The 22,872-nt window shown below is 36.9% G+C and overlaps 6 protein-coding genes across 6 annotated transcripts; 3 read left to right on the top strand and 3 right to left on the bottom strand.

The window, feature by feature from the left end:
* The first annotated feature begins 6 nt into the window (after positions 1 to 6).
* Positions 7 to 1,840, top strand: LOC111798875 (F-box/kelch-repeat protein SKIP11-like). Its single transcript, XM_023682226.1, has one exon. The coding sequence runs from the start codon at positions 32 to 34 to the stop codon at positions 1,334 to 1,336; it is 1,305 nt and encodes a 434-aa protein (XP_023537994.1). The 5' UTR covers positions 7 to 31; the 3' UTR covers positions 1,337 to 1,840.
* A 2,566-nt stretch (positions 1,841 to 4,406) lies between these two features.
* On the top strand, positions 4,407 to 4,988 carry LOC111808979. The gene has a single exon (XM_023695257.1). It carries the CDS (start codon positions 4,407 to 4,409, stop codon positions 4,986 to 4,988), a length of 582 nt encoding a protein of 193 aa, XP_023551025.1.
* A 1,510-nt stretch (positions 4,989 to 6,498) lies between these two features.
* On the bottom strand, positions 6,499 to 8,649 carry LOC111810376 (40S ribosomal protein S9-2-like). Its single transcript, XM_023697087.1, has 3 exons — positions 8,525 to 8,649; positions 7,707 to 8,088; positions 6,499 to 7,021 (listed from the first exon to the last, which is right to left on the bottom strand). Exons 1-3 carry the CDS (start codon positions 8,550 to 8,552, stop codon positions 6,838 to 6,840), a joined length of 594 nt encoding a protein of 197 aa, XP_023552855.1. The 5' UTR covers positions 8,553 to 8,649; the 3' UTR covers positions 6,499 to 6,837.
* A 1,231-nt stretch (positions 8,650 to 9,880) lies between these two features.
* LOC111810330 (transcription factor TCP15-like) lies at positions 9,881 to 11,554 on the bottom strand. Its single transcript, XM_023697041.1, has one exon. The coding sequence runs from the start codon at positions 11,198 to 11,200 to the stop codon at positions 10,040 to 10,042; it is 1,161 nt and encodes a 386-aa protein (XP_023552809.1). The 5' UTR covers positions 11,201 to 11,554; the 3' UTR covers positions 9,881 to 10,039.
* A 3,682-nt stretch (positions 11,555 to 15,236) lies between these two features.
* Positions 15,237 to 19,241, bottom strand: LOC111810365 (probable ran guanine nucleotide release factor). Its single transcript, XM_023697075.1, has 7 exons — positions 19,065 to 19,241; positions 18,918 to 18,953; positions 18,681 to 18,818; positions 18,041 to 18,127; positions 17,224 to 17,271; positions 17,064 to 17,140; positions 15,237 to 15,938 (listed from the first exon to the last, which is right to left on the bottom strand). Exons 1-7 carry the CDS (start codon positions 19,137 to 19,139, stop codon positions 15,791 to 15,793), a joined length of 609 nt encoding a protein of 202 aa, XP_023552843.1. The 5' UTR covers positions 19,140 to 19,241; the 3' UTR covers positions 15,237 to 15,790.
* Positions 19,242 to 19,679: 438 nt separating this feature from the next.
* LOC111810354 (sphinganine C4-monooxygenase 2-like) lies at positions 19,680 to 22,442 on the top strand. The gene is made up of 2 exons (XM_023697066.1): positions 19,680 to 20,251; positions 21,680 to 22,442. The coding sequence occupies exons 1-2, from the start codon at positions 20,030 to 20,032 to the stop codon at positions 22,217 to 22,219; spliced, it is 762 nt and encodes a 253-aa protein (XP_023552834.1). The 5' UTR covers positions 19,680 to 20,029; the 3' UTR covers positions 22,220 to 22,442.
* Positions 22,443 to 22,872: the final 430 nt, after the last annotated feature.

Consider the following 22,872-nt stretch of genomic DNA (forward strand, 5'->3'; position numbering starts at 1 on the left):
CCCCTTTTTATTTGTTGCATCTGAGAGCGATATGTTGGAGGATCGCTCCTTTCTAGCGTCCAGGGTGTTCTCAAGCTCTTGCCAGCACCAAACTCAGTTGGCTTGCTTTAACTTAACGTGTCGACTCGAGGTTGGAATGGGAAATGGCAAACGCCCCCCATCAGATCATGATGCCCATTCACTTCTTCCATCCTCCACTTCTTCTCATAGAAACGTCAGGCCTCGATCTTCCTCGGATCATTCAAATCACGACTCCCATTCCGGCAACACTTCTGATTCCGCCACTCTCTTCTCTTCCATTGATCGGGACAACTCTATTAACTGCTTAATTCGCTGCTCTCGCTCTGATTATGGTTCTATTGCGTCCTTGAGTCGAAGTTTCCGTTCCTTAATTCGTAGTGGGGAGCTCTACAAGCTGAGGCGTATCAACCATGTGATTGAACACTGGGTTTACTTCTCTTGCCATCTTCTCGAGTGGAAGGCTTTTGATCCAATTCAGCGTAGATGGATGCATTTACCCAGGATGGATTCTAATGAATGTTTCATGTGCTCTGATAAGGAATCCTTAGGAGTGGGGACTGATCTTCTTGTTTTTGGTAAGGATTTAAATTCCCATGTCACTTATAGATATAGTATATTGACAAATTCGTGGTGTCCTGGAGTGAGTATGAATGATCCCAGATGCTTGTTTGGGTCTGCTAGTCTAGGGGAGATAGCGATTTTAGCTGGTGGGTGTGATTCCAAAGGCAACATCCTTAACACCGCGGAGCTCTACAATTCCGAGACTGAAACATGGGTGACCCTTCCCAATATGACCAAACCAAGGAAGCTGTGTTCTGGGGTGTTCATGGACGATAAATTCTATGTGATTGGGGGAGTTGGAGGAAGTGAGGGGAAGGTTCTTACATGCGGGGAAGAGTACGATTTAGAAAGTGGGAAGTGGACTGAAATTCCCAACATGTCACCTGGGCGTAGTGCTGCAGTTAGGGATAGTGAAAGTGCGGCAGCTGAAGCGCCCCCTCTACTTGCGGTGGTGAACAACGAGCTGTATGCTGCAGACCACACTGACATGGAGGTGAGGAAATACGACAAGGAGAAGAGAGTATGGTCTACAGTAGGGAGGTTGCCTGAACGAGCAGTTTCAACAAATGGTTGGGGGCTTGCGTTTAGAGCCTGTGGAGATAGGCTAATAGTGATTGGTGGACCAAGGGCGATTGGGGAAGGGTATATAGAGCTGAATTCATGGGTTCCAAGTGAAGGCCCTCCAAGGTGGGATTTGCTTGCAAGGAAGCGATCTGCTAATTTTGTGTATAACTGCGCTGTGATGGGATGCTGAAACTAAGAAACCTGTTGTTATGCTTATGCTCTGCTGCATTGGTGGTGTTGTTGGCTTGAATTCAGTTCCAGATGGGTCTGTTTTGTTTGTTGTTCTACACATGATTCTGGGTCATCAGTTATTTCCCATACTCTCTTCACATATTTTGAAGCATTGCGCAGGGAGGCGTGGGGAGGAATTGATTTTACTTCAGATTTTATAGAAAATGTTCCATGGAAGGAGATCTTAAAAGAAGAAGAAGAAGAAGAAGAAGAAGAAGAAGAAGAAGAAAAAAAAGAATATATATATAGCATTTATTCTCTCTGGAGACTCAATTTTCATTGAAATGCCATCCCCCCCCTCACCCTCACCCCAATAATTTGGGTTCAGATATTTGAAAGATTAATAATTTGAGTAGAAGAACAGAGAGACATTGGTAGCTGACTCAGTCGTGTTTTGTGAACATTAGCATTCAAGAACTGAAATAAGTTATAATGGAAAATGATGGGTAAACATATAATTCTCTCTGCTTTTGCTTTATGTTCGGTTTCTATTGTGTTAAAGGCAATTGGAAGCTTTGTTGGATTTTGCGTACAAATTGGTTTGGTTTGGCTTCCACCCTATTATTAGACATCCCTTTTTCTGGGCTCTCTATAATAATGCCTATCTTTGACATACCTAACACTTTTTTTTTTTTACTTACCCTCTATGTCTATGTCTATGGCTATGCCTACGTCTATGTCTTTGTCTTTGTCCACCCATTTGGAGCATGCAATTTAGAGTTCATCTTCAGTTGTCATTCATATGACTTTAATACATTTCCTTTTTTATAGAAAGCAAAACACATACAATCTAACAAACCTAATTTTGATCTATTAAATTTGTTGTGCTCACACACCATATCTACTAAACACTATTTTTAAATTAATCTACAATTTACTCTTTTCTAACCATTTGAATATTTGAATATTTGTTTAAATTTCTTGAGTTTCTTAATTCCAATAGTGAAGGAAAATAAGTTAATGTACATGAATACCCAATATAATAGAAAATGGGCTAAAAATTGGACAGCAGCCCAAAATGGTTGTTGGCCCAGTATGTGGTTATGAGCTTCAGCACACCCACAAAGGAATATATTTACTCTTATGTTTTTGTGTTGGTTACACAAATTAAAGCTATAGATTGATAGTTGAAAAAAGACTACAAGTCGCTGCCTTTTCTGGGTGGTCCATTCGCACCATAAAGTCCTCAGCTTTCAATGGTGGTAGGTCGAGAGGAGTCTCGTATACACTAATTAAAAGGATAATCATAGATTTATAAATAAAAAATACATTTACACTAGTATGCAGAACAAATCCTTAAAAATTTATGATCAAAATAGTTAATATCATGCCATTGTGGAGAATTATTTGTTGTTATTATTATAAGAATAAGTTATATTTTGTTTGAATTTGAACCCCACATTGGAGACCATGTATCACTTGTGCTAACCAATCTTAAGAAAGTAATATGTTTATGGGTTAAGATTCTCCAACAAATCCAAACATTATTTAATTCAATAATTATTGTTTTTTTTTTCTTTCCATATGCTATTAGTTCCTAGTGTATAATGCGCTTACACATTAGTAACACTACCACTTTAGCCTTTCAAGATACTTTAAGATAAGATACGATCCGTCTGAGTATTAATTAATAAATCACTATGATTAATTAAACTTATTCATAACCACTCAATTTGCCTAAGGGAATAAAAATCAAAATTAGGAGAAACCGACGTTAGTGGTTGAACACATTACACCATAGTATTTCATAAAATATAATTACCAAAAACAACGCATCCAAAATTGGTCAAGGAAAAAAAGAAAACAAAAAGACGAGCATAGAATCAATTCTGAGCTTTAACCAAATTTATTTATTCCAAGAATATAATTTATTTAAAAAAAATATTCTTAATTTCTATTTTTTAAAGTTTAAAAATAAATAAATAATTAGTAAGTTGCAAAGGAACTTGAAGATGAAGGCAGACTTGACTTACTTTTAGCATTTGTTGAGTATATTAATTTCTTAGGAAATTTCATCAATATTATTATATAACAAATAATTAAAAGAATAAAAATTGGTTGAATAAATTGAAGGGGTCTACCTGCTGAGTGGTTGAGATACATAGCTTAACCATTATGGAAAGTAGCAACCAAATTCTGTCACAATTTCATGTCACACCCATTTGTAATATTGTTTTGAAATTATTATCATTATTATATTTTGAATCATGTGACATTTTAGCATAAAGTCACATGATTTAACACATAGTGCTATGTTGAAATTATAAAATGTATTCAAAGCACAATCTGACAAATCCCAACAATGCCGTAATTTACCACCAACTCTGTTCATCATTTCTCTTCCATCTTCATTTTTTTTTTTATTATTAATCCAAACTCTAAATTATTTAATCATAATCATAATCATAATCAATTAATGAACTCTACGAAGTTTCGTGTGACCATTAATTAACATTTTCTGTCTGTCTTTGTCTCTGTCTCTTTAACAAACCGACACAATATATAATAAAAAAAATTTGGTTGTCCTGTTTTTTGGTTTAGTCAAATGTTGATTGTAAGTGGATCCATTGGATCCATGTAGCTCGATTTTTTTAGATTTGTTATTAACCCTAAACTCCAAATTGTGGGTTCAATTCAATTAATTTGTGGGTGATGAACAGAAGAAAAAAAAAACAGAGAAATACAGTAGAGCTCGGAACAGAGGACTCTGTTTTTTTATTGAAGATCGGTCGTCGTTGTCTTGATAGCTAGCTCGGGGTTTATCTATATCCATATGCGCAATTTTGAATTAAATTTTGTAGTTCAGTGAGTCCAAGTGCAACAACTCACGAGGCGCGCAATAACATATATTAATAAATTCGGCATCTTTCTTCGGTAGGCCACATTGAATTTGAAGTGTATTAAAATATCTGACCTCGAGCTCTGTTTCTTCCTCTGTTCTTCCTCTATTTAACCTTCCTCATCCTCTACTCTCTCTCCTCATCTTGTTCATATCCTCTCTGTTGTTTTGGGTTTTCTGTGAAGAAAAAATGGCATCCAAACGACAAAGGGATGAGGCCCAAATGGAGGAGATGAGCGAGGGGGAAGAGCTAAAACGGCAAAAATCATACGACCAAATCCTATCCCTTTTGGAGGAAGAGGAAGAGGAAGCTGTTGAGGATTTGTCGTCGATCATCAGCTCACTCCAGGAAGAAATATCTTCTTCTTCTTCTTCTTCTTCTTCTTCTTCTTCTCCATGTTCCACAAAATGGCATCCAATTTCAAAACAGAACAACACCCAGCAGGCGGAGATGGAGGAGGCGGCGGCAAGCGCAGAGTGTGGATCAGTAGAAGATTATGGTTCTTGTTGTTGTTCTTCTTCTTCGTCTGTGAACGAGGAAGAGGGCGGTGAAAGAGAGAGAGTGATGAGACACCTTCTGGAAGCTTCGGATGATGAGCTTGGGATCCCAAACAGTGAGTTTATGGTGAGTGAAGGAGTGGATGGAGTGGCGTTGTGTGATGCGCTGTGGGAGTTGGAAGATGAGGCTGCCAATTACTACACCTTGTTTCACTCCCAGCTTTTTATGTACACCAACCAAAATTATATGGTACAACTAAATTCAATGTTGTAAGAATTCAAAAACTAAGCAAAAAAAACAGAGTATTCAGCTCTTGGAACTCGTCATCTCTGTTCTGAGATCTGTCTCTGATGGGTGTCTCGCTCTGGTTTTAATCATTTTAGAATCAAATCAACACTCCAACGCTACCCAATCTCTTTCTTTTCTTTTCTTTTCTTTTCTTTTAAAAAGATTGCGATTTGTGAGGGCATATGCTTATCATTCCTTTCTCAACTGAACTGAACGCCGTCCGGCGAACATAAAAACAGAAGCTTTGGGACTTACGGTCTCCGGCATGGATGAGAAATACCAAGAACTGTTAAGGCTTAAGATTAAATTTAAAGTTAGAATAAAAATTACGTACAGATATAAACAGTAGAATATGAAGAAGTGCTCTACTGTTTATATTGAAATTCCTCTGCTTTCATTCTAAATTTCAGTCCTACCTAACTTCTCATAATACAAATAATGAGTATGAAAGGGGATGAAACAACATAATAAATAATTCAATTGGTTAGTCTTTAAAGCGAAGGCCTCCGGAAAGGAAGTAGAGGCATTCCAAAGATTTTTCGGGCCAAATGGAGATTGGCTCTCGAGTAGAAAGTAGAAGGGAGCTTGACTGCAAAAGACCTACGAGTCGAGCAGAGGCGAAAGTCGACTTCAGTGATTCGAAGGTGTTGAGTGGAAGGATCGTCAATCCATGGATAAAAATACTCTAGGGATAACATGTTGATCTTCCCCAAGACCATAGGAAAGTTTGACACTTCAATGTCAACTCTTTGCCACTAGGGACTATAGTAGATTTCGAGAGTTGTAAAAAAGAGTAAATTATTGGGAGGATAAAAAATAAAAAAAAAAGGTTAGAAATAATTTTATATATATTGAAAATAGGAAAATTGTGGCAAAGAAGGAAGAAAGTAATGGAGATAGGGATGTGGGAGTTGGGCCCAAGCTGTTATATTGGGCCCTAATAATGTTATGTCATTTTGTTAACGTTCATTGTCCAAACCTCATCACATATTTTCATATCTGCCCTTTGCCCCACCCTGTCGGGACGAGTGCATTTACGTTTTTACCCCTCCTCCTCCTCCTCATCATCATCTTGAGTTTGCTGTTACTAACACGTAAACTCTTTTAACTCCATACATTTATTCTTATGTGGTATAATATAAGCCATATAATCTACAAAATTCTGCATTTTAAAAACATGCTCAATTACTTTATCAGATAAAAATTTTAAACATTTTCCACTATATATATAATTAGTGTTCCAATTCAATAATATTATAAATACTTAGCCCTAAAGAAAATTTCATTATTGAGCCTTTCCATAGTAGATTCTTATTCCAACCCTCAACTCTCTTAGGCTCAGCCATTTTGAATCAATAGAGCAAACTTCTAACACATTGCTCTCGAAAGACCCTGGATACGAGAATATATATGACAAATAACAATAATGCTTTAAAGTTTTAATCCTTAGCTACCTTCATCCGTTGGAAGTAGATTTTAATTTCAAGAGCTCGCGAGCCTAGGAATTAAAATTCATTGAAATCTTGAAACGGATCACATTTCTAGATACAACAAGCTGAGCTAGACCAAATCAACTCAATACATTCATGATGCGGAGGAATTTTGAGTAAAAAAGTCCAATCATGGCAAGAAAACTATGTCAACTAAGTCCGAAGAGAAGCTTGTCCAAAATTGAAAACTAGTCCCACCACCAAAAAACAAACAAGATCTCTAAGTGAAAAATATTACGATAGGTTTAGCTGGAGGAGGAAATAGGACATAAAGGTTAATCTCAGATACCTGAGACCATTGGCTAATCTTTACTGTCTCAGATGATGAGTTTTAAGTCAGAAACTCAATCTTCATCTTCTTCATCTCCATCACCACCTGCGGCCTTCTTGGCAGCTGCCTTCTGGTTCTTTCTCTTCACCCTTCCGGGGCGACCACCTCCAAACGGACTAGTGAGAGAGAAGTCTATGTGCTTCTGGGAATCGACTCTTACCATGAAAGAAGGGATGTTAACAACTTGCCTCCCAACCCTAAAAATGCACATGAACCAAATGTAATAGATGAAAACATGAGCAATAAATGTTTCAGAGTCTATATTCATCGCACAACAATTGTCTATCCAGCATAAAGAATCTCATAGATAGTTCAAAAACTATTAAAGACAGCTAAAGAAAAAAAGAATGCTGAAGTGCCTAAAATACCCCATAAGTATTCGGGTTGGTTTCAGTTATGCCCTGTAATAAATGCTTCAATTAACAATCGAACTTCTCAATTGTCTAGGGGGAAAAAACTTAAATTCATCCGTGAAATAAACAAATACAAGAATTAGTTAACAGTAGCCCTCCTGGTGATACATAACATGAGTAGCTAATTCGTGATATCTGATCATTTTCCAAGACCCACCTTACCTTTTGACCACTGATTTTGGAAGATCACATATTCCGCTGGTTAATAATAAAGGGTGAAGACAAGAAAAATCAGTTGCCTTTTTCCTCTTAAACCCTAAACGTCTATAGCTGAAGCTCAATTGCCAAATCAGAATTTCATTGAAACCAACTAATTGGTAAAAAAGTAAGCTTTTGAAGCCGGAGGAGCATATTTGAAACCAACTATGTAATTTAAGCGTATGTTATATAAAATAACTACAAACAGATGTTGATATACATTGATGAGTAAGAAGTACAAGTGCAACAATGCAGAAAGAAGACACTCTACCTTATATGCTTCTGTCTGATGAGCACTCTGGCATGGTGGATAGACTTGGCCATTCCAGACTTAAACACGAGAGTTTGAAGACGACGCTCAAGGAAATTCTCGACAGTAAGAGCCAAGACATAATCGAGCTTGTTTTGACTCTCATCCAAAAGACCGTATCTGTTCATCCTCCTAAGCAGGGCCTCTCCCTCAAAAATCCTACGGGGATTCTTTTCGTCAAGAGTTAAAAGCATCCTGGCATTATTACGGATTCGGCTCAATGCATATTGAACCCTCCATAGCTCCCTTTTACAACGAAGCCCATATTCACCTACAAGTTTAAGTTCTGCATCCAAACGCTCCTTCTCATAAGGGCGTCGAGGTTTCTTAAAAGTCTTCCCATCTATATAATGAAAGAGGCCAGTATTCAGTAATCATGGTTCTCAGCAACAGAACCAAGAAACAGACATTATGTAAAGCAACATTTTTTGAAAAATTGATGTAACACCTACTATGTCATATATTGACCATCATAAAATGAAGTGAATAAAATTTTGAAAGAACAGGGAAGATTCTCGAGCACGATAAATTTAATTCTAGAAATCTGAGGCCCCATGGTTTGTAATATCACGACCATGTAAACCGAAACAGACGTTCCCCATTGGTTCCATCTAACCTAGGACTAACCCAGTAGCCTAACATGTGCAAAAGAAAACCAGATGAAAATCACAAGAGAAATAGAAGATCCAAAAACTAAAGGCAATAAAAGGAAGCATATATATGAACAAAGCGAGGATAGATATGCAGTTTCAGGAAGTTGCTGAGTTGAGTATACTCACAGTTCCTATAGAAGGAGACGTGCACCATGCTTTCTTCTCTGCAGCGGCTTCAGCCCCGACCGCGATCTCGATCAAAAGCCCTAAACACGAGAAGCGCCGAAGTGGGGGGAAGCTTTGTGGTGTATTTATACGAGGTTTTAAAAGCCCTTGCCAGAAGACTGTGGGGAGGCTGAGCCCGAGCCCAAGCCGTAGCCTATTTGCTTATGGGCTTTGCAGAAAAAGCCCAATATGAGTCTGCTTCGGCCCTTTGACCGTGTAATCACGTTCTCTTTACCCTCTCCCATTTGCATTTTTTATTTTTACCTAAATTAACTATAAAAAAAATAATCCTAAATTTTTAAAAGTTTACCTTAAAATTTCCAAAAAATCTAAAAAAAATAAATATCTTTTTTAACTCTTAATTATTTTTAAAAAATTCATTAATTTCATTAATACCCTTCAACTTGTTGAGTGTCAGTTTAAAAAATATAATATATAAAGTAGTTTTAACATTACTTTTGAAAATTTAGAAGTATTTTTGAAACGTGGTACTAACTAATAATACTTTTGAACGATATTTTCTTAACACTCTCGAAATTAAAGGGTATATTTTTTTTTAAAGTTCAAAGATATTATTGAAACGTTTAAAAGTTCAGAGATATTTTAGTGACAAAGTATAAGTTCGACATTTTTGTTTTTATTTTGGTTGGATGAAGACAATTTTAGGGATCCCAATTGAATGTATAAATATTGAGCATCTGCATTTACCTTTTTCCTGAAATTTATTATATTTGTTTTTATTGAGAGAGAGTTGAATATATAGCATCATCATAAAACATTATGCAACTGTTGGTCGTCCTAAAGTTCATAAATAATTGTATCAGGATCATATTCTAAATTGATTATTTTATGTAATGAATGGACTATATAATATTAGGCTGAATTTGAGGTTTTTTTTTTTTTTTTTTAAATTGCCGTTTTCACTCGGGCGGTATTCAATTTGTCAGTGGTCATATGGTTTTGTTGGTGCATAAATGCATAAATTGTCTGTGACAGTACTATGGTCCAATGACCATCATCAATATTCTTGCCCACTCTCATCTCACCATTCATTCAATTTATAATAACATCTACCTTGCTACAACTTCGGACAAATGACCCAAATATGTACCTACTCAATGCTCAACCATTATAATAATAAACCATATGTCGTGACCATGACACTAAATACACATAACAAATATAAATACGTCGACCTTAACATAGTTCATCCAACTCAATCAAAATATCAAAGATTCTCAAAGCTCCCAAATTCAAAACAAAAAATAATCGACTTCTTTTTCTCTACTAAAAGAAATTAAGAAATGAAGATAGATATCAACTTAAGCATAGTTCAATTACGGGCCATAACAATAAAAAATTGTTGTTTTATATGATAGTATATTTAGTAAGAAAATGAATCAATAGAGAGAAAAGAGAGTATATATTAGGATTGAAAGCAGCAAGCATACACGTTTTTTGAGATGTGTTGTGGGTCTATGATTGATCACGATTAGAAGTGGAATCATGAGCCTCATTTCCACCTTGATGAACAGCCGCCGCTCCTCTTGTCGGAGATTCTGAAATTGACACACCCGGTATCGTCCTATAAGCACTTAGAGCCGCCAACATCCCCAAATGGGTGTCGGTCGCCGGAACACCGCTACCACCCCCGATCCCTGACCCCACTTGTTGCCCAGTTGGCAAAAGAGCCATTGGTGGTGGAAGATTCATGAAATGAAACCCCCCGCCACCACCACCGCCACCGCCGCCGCTTCCCCCTCTAAACATGCTGCTGTTACTCACCGACGGAAATGTCCACATCGGATCACTCGCTTGATTGCTCGGATTCGTCACCATCCAAAATGTTGCCGGCACCGGAGTGCTGTGACTCGCCGGAATTGACCCGGTACTCGATTGAATCAAATAATTCCCCACCGGATTCTCCGATGACGATTCCGAATTCTCCGGCCGCCGTTTCTTTCCAGCGTCGGTTACATCAATCCCACCCTGATCGTGCTTGAATGCGTTGATGTAATTAGGAGAATTGAAATTCAAAAATGTAGAGGAATCATCGACCAGAGTATTATTATTATTATTATTATTATGATTATTATTATTATTATTATTATTATTACTCCTATCCCAAAGATCAGATCTTGTTCTGACGGCGAATTGTGTCGGACTGAAATAGCTCGTCCGGAGGTGAGAAGGAGCAAGAACGGTGGAGCCGGAACTACGGAGAGAAATATTAAGCGAGGTGAAATTAGCCGGAATTGTACCTGTACCCGTGGCGGCGATGACAGCCGGCTCCGCCTGTTGCAACAGCCACTCTATAGTTTCACCGTCGGACTTATGACCAAGCTCTCTAGTAAGCTGAAAAACCCTAGCAGCGCAAAGGGCCGGCATCCGAATCCTCCGACCACGACCATCGACTTTCGTGTGACGATCTTTGGTGGTAGCCCTTTTGGGAGGTGGCTTCTTAGGTGAAGAAGATTGAAGATTCGGATTCACCGCTGTCGTGGTTGTTGTCGTGGTTGTTGTTGTCGTCGTCCCGTTGTTTGCGGAGGTGGAACACGGGTGTTCTTCCTCTTTTTTCTCCAACAATTGTAATGGAAAATTAGGTCTCCGGATCCCATTTTCACCATCCATGATCATAAGCGTAGACTCTTGTCTTGTCTTTTTTCCTTCCCCCCTTGAAACCCAAATAACACAAACCCTTTTGTTTTGGGTGACCCTTGGATCGTATCACATAGTGGCCTACTAGCGATAGGAGCTGGCAGCTGTGTCTCTCAAAGCTTCCTCCTTTTGATCCACACACATACAACAACAACAACAACACCAAATAGAGAGAGAGAGAGAGAGAGAGAAGATAAGGAGAGAAGTGGGCAAGCAAGCAAGCTTTAAGCAACAAAAATAATGAGTGGGATTTCTGAAATTAGGGTTTTGTCTCAACATATGTAGACTTTTCTAGTGTTGTGTGATTGTAGTAAAGGATTAGAGGGATTAGGTATATGTGTGTTTAAAGATATAGTATGGTGGGTCCCCAAGAGCCAAGTCAAAAATAATAATAATAATAGAGAGTGAGTGAGTGAGTGGTAATATATGTAAACATCATGCATGTGGCTCCCATATCATTCCTATCATCATTCATGTAATTTGCATTTCATACCCTTTTCTTCTTTTCACTTTGCCACTTCAGGGCTTCAGCTTTCTCGAAATTCCCCCCCTTCCCCTTCTCCTAATCAAACCTTACTACTCTTCATCATCTTAATCATGATATCATAACATTGTTTGGGGGAATCTAACAAAGTGTGGAAGCAGTAGAATCAAAAGGGTATGGCACAGGATAATCCTATAGCTCTCTTTTCTAATAAATTTCATGTCTTTTACTTTTGAGCCATACCCAAAGTGGCCCTTTTTTCCACCTCTCCACCATCCAATTTGGCCGTCTCCTTTTTCAGTGTCCACAGTTTTTGTGTATAATAATTAACCACCACAGATTTAATGAAGCTTAATTATGATTAATTACATCATTATATCTAAGCAGAGTTGTTTGTTGGGCAGAACGCTTCTTCTCTTTTGCCTCTTTTTCTTTTTCTCTACACCTATTTTTACACGTAATATTGATTTTGCAGCTTTAGATATGGGGATATGTGGGTGTCAGTACAAATGGCTCACTAGCTTTGAATTCAGTTTCATCCTCACTTTTTGTTTTTAATTTACATTCTTTTAAAAATTGCAATATGCACCCGGCCTAAAAAGATGTAAGATTCACTGTTCTTATGCTATTTTTATTTTAAATCATCTCTATTTTCATTTGAAAGTAATTAATATTGAGATCCAACACAGAACACACAAGGTAAAGACCATGTGCGCAATATTCTCAAATGTAATGTAAAATGGAGACACATAAAAGAACTCGAGTGACGTGATAATAGATTGTGCCCAACCGAACCCAAATGACCCAAATGATGAGTGATTCATTTGGAGTGGATTAATTAAAAACTAATCATAAGATTAAAGGGTTGTTTCCATTAAGGAAAATGGGAGGGAAGTACAGATTTGAGGATATTAGGGAAGAGATTTAGGGTCAGAAGATTTGATAATACTTGGGAGTGTAGTTGGTAGGGCCAATAACACCAAAGCCTTTGTCTCATGCATTGTCACTTATAGGCAACGACATAATCACGTTGCCTCTGGATACAACCCTAAAAATGACTCCTCACAATCATGCTGTCTGTGAAAAAAAACCCACCTACCTCCCTCCCCTCCCCTCCCCTCCCCTCATATATTTACTTTTACAACACCCCTGCCTTCTAATACACATTATTTCATTTTTTCCATTTGAGTTTTGAAATTAATACCCAGTTGTCAGAATCTCACCACATAAATAGTTTAATGTGTTCGTTAGCGTCTGACCTTCCAGTATAGTTCTCATATCTAAAACCAAAATTCTCTACATAGAAAGGTTGAGGCAACTAAAAAGAACAAGTTTGATTGGTAAGATATCACGTGCAATGTTGTGGATGTGAACACGATGGCTTACCTTACTACATGCATTATGCATCCCCTCTGAAAGAAAGAAAAGAAAAGGGAATCAATGAAAAAGTTTAAATTTTTGTGGGAATGTTGGTGGTTAAAGAGGCCATAAATATATCATTTTCGTACTGTTTTTAGTCAAATCAATTATCTCAACTGGTTCTTTTATTTATTTATTTTTATGCTATTTATATATAAAAACTCCAAATTTATTTTTCTAATCTATGGTTTTGTAGGACTAATTTAACATGAATGATAGTTATGAAATTCGTTACTATGATTAGGAGAATATTTAGCATATGATTATTGCTTTTATAAATAGTATGAATGACAGGCTGGCACCCCAATAAGGACCACAAACCTAAACACTTTCACACCTTTATTTTATTTTATTTTTTCCTTTTTCTTTATCATATCAACATCATTATTTTACTATTTTATAAACAAAATAACAATTAATATATATTTAATATCATAACATTAAAGAAAAAGTAAGAAAAAGAAAAATCAATATTTGCAGCCGACGACCCTTCGCCGGTGATGGCTTCTTCTGCAATTTGGAAAATTCAAGAAAATTTTCCACATTTTTAAATTTTTTTTTTTTGTGATATTGACCATATTTATGATCTTTGTAATTTGTAAATGATTAATAATCACCGTGTTCCACATGTTAAATTATTAGAGATATATTATATTATGTGGAGGTGAAGAAGAAAATAGAAAGAAAGATGTGTCGGAAGGAGCACCATGAATCCATATCTATCATCAAAGCTTTGTGGAATTGACTTCCACTATCTAACAAATTTCATTAATTATTGTCAACTATTTATGGGCTGGAAATTATTTAAAACTTTGGAATAATATAATTCCTTTACTATACCCATATGTCTTGGACCCCACCAGTTATATATATATATATATTTTTTTTTTTTTGTGATATTGACCATATTTATGATCTTTGTAATTTGTAAATGATTAATAATCACCGTGTTCCACATGTTAAATTATTAGAGATATATTATATTATGTGGAGGTGAAGAAGAAAATAGAAAGAAAGATGTGTCGGAAGGAGCACCATGAATCCATATCTATCATCAAAGCTTTGTGGAATTGACTTCCACTATCTAACAAATTTCATTAATTATTGTCAACTATTTATGGGCTGGAAATTATTTAAAACTTTGGAATAATATAATTCCTTTACTATACCCATATGTCTTGGACCCCACCAGTTATATATATATATATATATTTTTTTTTTTTTTTATCTAATTATATTATTTTAAATAATAATTTTTTTATTATAAATTTAAGTAACTGAAGTTGTATAAAAACTTATTTCTTTGTACAAAATAAGGTATAAAGTTAATATAAAAATAAAAATTAGATGAAATTAATATGAAAGCATTTGAAGATAGGTAGAGCAGAAATGGGATTGGACGGAGACGAGGGTCGAGCCGCGGGGTGGACTGTGGAGGGAGGGGGCAACCCACATGGCTACGCTAATAATTCCACTCATCGGAAACCATCGCCCATCCGGCATTGGCCATTGGCCCCATCTCCCAACTTCCGCTTTAAATGGAATGTCGTCCAGGACCACCACTCTTCTTCCCGCTTTTTTCATCAATCAACTCACAATGCCTTTTATTATTATTATTATATATATGAAAATAATAATAATAATAAATAATAATTTCTCTCTCTCTCTCTAGACCCATGGAGGTGGTGATGAGTGCTGTAATCATTACGATTATGCCTTTTTAAATCTTCCTTTTCTTCCTAATCTTTGCTTAATTAAAGCCTGATCGTTTCTTTCCGTTGCCCATTACAATTACAAAAAAAAAAAAAAAAAAAAAAAAAAAAAAAAAAAAAAAAAAAAAAAAAAAAAAAAAAAAAAAAAAAAAAAAAAAANNNNTCTTTTTTATTTTTTAATTCGTTTATGTTTTCTATTTGTAGCTTTAGCTTTCATATTTATTAGGTTCTTGCTGTCTTAGACTTTAAATTTTGTAGTTTTATTTTCTTGTGGAACTTTATCATAATTATTTAATAACAGTTAAAAGTCAAGATTAAAGAAAAGAGAAAAAAAAAGGAAAAGAAAAGTAGCATTGTATTTAATGATATAAACATTTAAAGTTTATAAAAACGAGTCATCAAAAGTCAAGATTCTTATCTAAAAATTTTGAAAAATTACCAGGAAAAGGTAATTTCAAGGGGGGTAGCTGTTTCTTTCGCAATTATTAGAAGATTAGACAATAATTTGATGTAAAACGCCCACCAATAATTTAATTTTCCCCCAGAAGAGGTCACCGCTGCATGTGTGAAAACACATAATATGGCCAGTCAGTCAGTCGTGGTGTGTGTAATATTCAAACCTTTTGTTTGCCACGTGATTGACTGGTGCAAAATATGGGGTCCTTATGTACACAGCTAATGCTTCTTCTATTATGTCCACCTTAAAGGGGGTTGCCGCATCCTGCACCGGCTTGCCTACTCACTTCTCTACCATTCACATATCTTCAACTTCTTCAACTACTTCCCATACAGTAAAAATCAAAACCCAACGACAATGACACCCCTAAAAACTCTACAAACAATTTCAAACTGAAGAGAGCAGCAGGAACATTACTTATAATCACTCACCTTACTTGGCTACTTTTAACATCCAAATGAAATAAGAATAATGAAGGCCAAGACTTATCTCGTCTTTCAACTGTTTGCACCGAAGATGCTCCAGTCACATACTTTAAAGCTGGATAATGCAAGTTTGAATACCTCAGGCATCGGCATGCACCCAGATTGTGATGCAGGAGTGGCCAAACCAGAGCCAACTGAGCTAGCACTTTCGCTCAAAGGACTGCAGTCACAATTAATTGAAGTTAGAGTTGCAAGTGATTGGAAGAAGAAAGATATGCTATCTGCACACTTTTTTTTTTATATTTGGGTTGTGATTTGTGAAGAAGTAAGAGAATGGGCTTTGCTTTAGACGGGGCCAGATATGGAGAGGTAACTAAGCCAAGTTCGCCAACTAAAATGAATGGCTCAGCTTGGGTCCTTATCACCCTGCAAAATGATTGATACAGTAGACCGTCCTTTCGGGATGCATCTCAATACGCATTTTCTTTATTACTCAGAATTATGTTTTCTTGTACAGGATCTTAACAGTTAAATCTGGCTGATACCTTGGTTGTAAAGGAAACCAATCAACATTGTTAAAGAAGAAAGAGTTGCATGCATTATCCTATGATGTAAAAAGCAAAGGAATTTGAGCTATGATTATAAGCATGTGACAGATAGTAATGTATCAGGTGAGTGTACATCAAGAGTGATGTAAACAGTATAGATTAGGCATGCATGTAGACCGTATGAAGAGAGCTAGCAATTTCAAAAGACTGATTAACTTGTATATTCGTTCATCTTTCTCGCAGACAGGCCAGTGGCAAGAAGGGGAATGATAACCTGTCCCCTACATTAGCATGGTTCCTATCTTATATGTAAGACAGTTGGTAAGCTTGCCTATCATAAGGAGGTCCCTGGCACAACTACTGTTCACTCAAGATTTTATGTTTCACAGTTGAGGTTGGCCAAAGGTTCTAACTCTCATCCCTTCCCATTACGAACTCAGTTAAGCGCCTCTATGGAGCTAAACTAAGCCCAACAGCAATTTTGGGCGAGCAACCATTAGTTGATTAAGTTATTTTAGGAAAACTACAGAGAGAAGCATCGTAGCCATCTGATATTATGACATGGTAGCTTCCATCTCTTCATTTTGAGGACAAAGTGAAAGTGAGCAAGTTCGTCAAGGGAGTGTGGAGAGGCGATGTTAATAATACGTATTATGCATCTAAGTAGACTAGTCATATGGGAGAAAGCCATCACCCTCGGAAGGCAGGAATTTCTTTTCTCAACTTAACAAACAGTGTATTTCACTTAGAATTCTACCATTTATTCATTTTCAATTTATTTGAGAGTAATTACTCACTTTATGAGAATGGGTTCATATGCACAGATTAGAACATCTGTTCCAACAGCTTTAAGACGTAGATTCGCCAAATAAACCTGCATAAAGTAATAAACAGATAAATCCTATAAACCATTGGCAACCACCATAGGACTAGGATAAAGAAGATAAGAAAGGCTACCCTGACAATATTTTGAGCTTCTCTTCCTTGCCGACCCTTTGAAATTGCCTACATGGACAGAAACAAGTCCTATTGAAAAGAAAGGGAAGAACGGAAAATGTGGACTGACAATAATCAACTGATATCCGATGACCATCACAAACGAAATAACACCAAAATATTTGTCAAACCTAAGATATATAACAGGTACATCTAACCCAACAAATTTAAACCAAAATAAATACGCAAGATAGAATAGAAAAACGAGAATGATTAGTAATGCTAGCATCACCATGAGTATGGCAAGGAAAAAGACAATTTTCTATAGAGATTAGGGTTGGTCAAGTGAAACCGTAGTATCGTTGCCATGTGATCCTTTTGTTAGAATGTTCAGAGAGGCATGTGATTCATAGTGCGTTACTTTCCACAAGCGAGCTAAAGTGAAAGGACACTTACAGATTACAAAGAGGGAGTTTCTTTTGGGGGTCTATTTATTTCCTTAAGAAATCCCTTATTCTGAAGCTTAGTTGATCTTTCAAAGTTGGATGTAAAGACAAAATGACAAACCACACTATAGATTAACTGCTATTTTCTTCTTTCCTCTACATCTGTCTTTCATTTTGTTCATGAGATACGCGTCTCAGTTTAACAATTAAAAATATAGTGATCCACACAACTTATATGCAAACAGAAGAAACTAACTTGGAAGTAGCTAATGATGTGAAGAACGATATCAAAAACGAGAAAATAACGAATGACATGAAGAATGTGTTTTGAAGCAGAAATATTCAACCAGTCATGTAATTGATATACCACCACACACAGCAGCAACACATACCATTTGGCCAACGGCAGTTGTAACTACAGAAGGTATATTTGCATAACACAGTCCAGGTGCCTCGATCACTCCCGATTGCTCAATCACCTGGAGAAATATTGCAAGATAAGTAAAAACAGACGATACGATTCCATGAAATTACATAACATCAAGAGCCCAAGCTCAGAGTATCATTAGATATGTATTTATAGATCGAAACTAATTGAATTCACAAGAGCGTCAAAGAAATTTTCCAGTGGGGCAGAATGCAAAACTACTAATAAAACATGACTCTGCTTTTGAGTTAACCCATAACATCAGATTGCATTTAATATGGCACCCATCTCTTGAAATTAAACTTAAAAGATAGAGCAAGGACCATTTCCTACAACAAGAAAGATAGCAGCTTCTTCGTGTTAAGTGAAATCGATATTCCCATCAAACTGTCTTACATCACTAGATAATTAACTGCATCAAACATCTCCGATCGCCCCCATTAAATAACACACACATTCTCTAACTAAATACTTAATAGCCAAAACGAGCGAACCCGTCTCACATTGTTGCTTAATAGTTACTACTTGAATGTTAAACTGACAACAGACAAAGCAAGAAATAAGCAAGAGAAATGGAAAACATAATAAACTAAAAGTAAAATTACCACGCTTCCTTCTGCATCCTGCTCAGTGGCAAGGTCTTGAAGGAACCAAACAGCACTTCCATTGTCTTCAACGTCGTGCTTAAAATCTAGAAGCTCAAATATCAAGCTTTCATCCCGAGATGGATCCACGAACACTTCCTTTGAACCCACCACAAACATATTAAAAAAAATGAGAAAAAAAACTCCAGTAAATTTTGCGAACTCTGGCTTTTAAAATGAAATCAAATGCCTACCAACCTGATGATCGGGGACTTGTCGGATGTTGCTCACATCCTAGAGTTGCAACAATCACGAGTTAAACACATAAATTTCATCAATCAAATAAAGAAAAACAGTGATACACCGAAAGGGAAGGAGACAAAATCACAATTGAACAAGACAAACCTGGAACCTAATAGGGAATGTGCTAACTATAGCGCCCCCGAATAGCGCACGCTCTGAAGAGAAATCTTCCGCCATTTTAATCAAAACCCAAAATTCCCCCACATTCAAAATTTGATCGGAAGCTGGAAACTTCACAGTATCTGTGGAAGTTTCGCGAGGCCGCGGCGGGTTTATATAGGAGACTCCAGCTTTGGTGCGTAGATTCAACGCATACCTCGGTATACACCACGTTTGCTTCGAATCCACGCTTCAAACCAAACCGGTAAAACCCCGGTCTGAACTGTCGGTTTATGAAAGCCGAAACGAGTGAACCGTCAGCCAGTTTGGTTTAGGGATATTAAACTCTTTTTTTTAAAAAAAAAATTAATTGTCTTTCCTATATTTAATGGTATAAAATTTATAGTTATTTTCTTATAACGGATAAATCGAGGTAGTTATTTTCGTGTAATATATATCAACTTACGAAGCAGTCAATCACAGCCCTACATCCAGATGGACCTCGTTTTGAGCCTTTCACTGATTGCCACGTGGATTGCCTCCCAATCGAAACTTTTCTCCTCCACGTCCCACGACGACATTTTCATCGTTGGAAAGGGAATAATTATAAGGGGAAAAAAAACGACGTAGTTTGATTCTTCTTGATCTCCACCTTCTCTCTTCCATGATTCGTGTACTACTTTCACAGGTTTTTCTTTGTTTTTTCTGCAAACCCTAGCTCGAATTCTTTTCATTTTCCCCTTCCTTCGTTGATTTTGGGTGTTGTTTCATATACTTTCCTTCTTGTAGAGAGGCCAGTGTGGGAAGGTTGTCCCTTATTCTCCTTTCCCTTCATAGGAATTGGATTTGGGATTCCCTTCCTGCACTTTCTCAACCTGCAGGAGAATTGTTCGGGAGCTTTGGTTCCTAATGCAATTCTGGCTGCTTTTTGGGTTTAGTATTTGATCGGTTTTAGGTACTTTTCCAAGATGGGTATTGTAATCTCTGATCAAATTTTGGGCACTTTTGTACCAATTTTGGTTTATTGGCTATATTCTGGGATTTATGTTCTTCTTGGCTCATTTGACAACTACCGTTTGCACTCCAAGAAAGATGAGCAGGAGAAGAACTTAGTGTCCAAAAGCACTGTGCTTAGAGGCGTTTTCTTTCAACATACTATTCAGGCAATCGTTGCGATCCTCTTGTTTAAGGTATGCATTGCATAATGTCAATTCAAGTTCATTTAATTTCAATGCGTATGTGATTTTGATCATAATTGTAACTTTGAAATTAGCCTGGTATAGAGTCAGGACAAATTTATAGGGCATTATTAGTTGAAAGAGGTGGCACTGGGTCATATGGAAAGTTGAACCACCACTTGATATGAAAGTCTTCACCTTCTAGCTGTGCTATATTTTGTTACCTCCCCCCGGTCCCCCACTTGCTTGTAGTTCATATGGATTTGTAGACACTAGATATCGATGCATTAAGACTGGATTATTCTTGTTCTTATTATTTTGAGAAGTAATAAACAAGTGATTAGCACTGCGAAATTCACTACTGGTCTGTGACTTGATTAGTTCTTGCTCCATTTTACGAGCTATATTACCGACATCATTTGCATACTCTTCCTAGTCTGGCAGACCAAGATTCATCGACGTATTATCGTCTGAAAAATCGTCCAGTCAGTTCTGAAAAATCGTCCATGATTCTCGGACTACTTTACTTCAGAATTATCATCTCCCCTCCAAGAAAGGAGAAACTATTTAGGAAACTTTTTGTAATTTTTCTGTGGCATGACATCTCGAACCAAACTCAATCCTTGGGCTGTCTCATGTATGGATGTCACCGAATTTACTACTTCCAACGAGTGGTTGATGGTGCGTAAGTTTTGATCTTTTCCCCCTTACGTCTCGGACTTTAGGTGGTTAAGGCAAAGGAAGGAAGCCCATTGAAAGTAGATGAAAGAACTTTAAAATTGTCCTGTGTAGATAGATATCATTTTAGAAAAGATACCGTTTGCTGTGCTCCAATTCTATCCCTCCATATTTAGAGCATTGTTTTATTGGGTCTGCAGTTCTTGAATATTCGTTTTTTAAGTGTAGCATTCTGGCTCACATTTCTTAAATACATGTTTCTCTCTGATATAACCTATCAGAACACCATCAAATCGACTTACTCTACGGTCTGCTTCAGTGTATGATTTCTTTCACATCAATTGGTTTTCTTACTGTTCTGAGTACTGGCTGAAACTATCCTGTAGCTATTAGCCAATATAATTAAGAAACAGAAATTGGTTTTGAGGCAGAAACCTACCCATGCCTGAAGTTGAAGGGGTTGAAGAACTTACTTGAATGGTGCCAAAATTGCAATATTATATCAGTTAAGCATTAGTAGTCCATAGATCATGCAATTATTTCTGATCTGCTGGATGTAATCATTTCTCTCTGTATGCTACACAATTACTTGTTCATTCGTTTGCCAATCTGCATCTAATATAATGAATGTACACTTTATGAACTAAAAGTAGCGAGTCATTATGTGGCTAATGTTTGGGCGTCTCGTTTTGTTGCACTTTTCATTTACTTTGAGCATTGCCCGTTGCTGATGATTGCTTTTGTTCTTAACTTATCATGTAGGTGACTGAAAATGAAGGGGAGGTTGCTACAGGCCCAAAATCTTGGCTAACAATCGTAGTTCAGTTTATTGTTGCGATGCTCGTGTTGGACACTTGGCAATACTTTATTCATAGATACATGCACCAAAACAAGTTCCTATACAAGCACGTCCATTCCCAGCATCATCGGTTGGTTGTACCTTATGCATTTGGAGCTTTATACAATCATCCGTTGGAGGGTCTTCTCCTTGACACAATCGGTGGAGCTTTATCTTTTCTCGTTTCTGGGATGTCACCTCGAGTTGCCATCTTTTTCTTTTCCTTTGCCACCATCAAAACAGTGGATGACCATTGTGGATTATGGCTTCCCGGAAACCTCTTCCATGTGTTCTTCCGAAACAATTCTGCATATCATGATGTCCATCACCAGCTATATGGCAGTAAGTACAACTTCTCACAGCCATTTTTTGTTACGTGGGATAGAATATTTGGTACCTATAGGCCTTACTCATTAGAGAAGAGAGCAGGGGGCGGTTTCGAAGCTCGACTTAAGGAAGATTAGTTGTTCCATAGCTAGCATATGTTAATTATTTACTTCTCTCTCTGTTAGCCAGCCACTACACTACTAAATTTGTATCATACGCATATTCTTGTGTCTTTACACTTTAGTTACTACTATTTCCTCGAAGTTTTATAGTTGAATCCTATTGTGATTTTTTCTTCTTTTTTTTTGTAATGGGTAACCGGTACTTGACCCTTATACAATGCCATGCCATTCTGAAGTATATCATTCATCTGCTAAAGTAGAATCATAGATTGCTCTGTTCTTGTAAAGAAGCAAATCTAGCCCAAACATATTTTGTAGTTGAGGGGCAGTTTCATATTCTGAACTTCAGCAGTTGGGGGAAAATTAAGATATTGCAGGCTCATGTATTCTAGTTCACATGCTATGAGTATTAGATATTGTTGTTTGTTCATAAACAAAGGCATCAGGGAATGATACATGTTATGATTAAATAAGAACTATATGTTCATCATTCCCAAGGGAGTGTTTGGATCCATCTGATGGGTCTTTGGTCAGCTTATAAAAAAAGAGATTAGAATAAAAGTAGCACTGAAAAACAGACTAATGATTGAAATGAGTTGGACCGATCGTGTTCATCATAGACTGAAACAAAATACTTTGACTCAATCATAAATATATATTTATTATGC

The sequence above is a fragment of the Cucurbita pepo genome, chromosome LG01 (genome assembly GCF_002806865.2).
Source record: "Cucurbita pepo subsp. pepo cultivar mu-cu-16 chromosome LG01, ASM280686v2, whole genome shotgun sequence".
Taxonomy (NCBI): domain Eukaryota; kingdom Viridiplantae; phylum Streptophyta; class Magnoliopsida; order Cucurbitales; family Cucurbitaceae; genus Cucurbita; species Cucurbita pepo.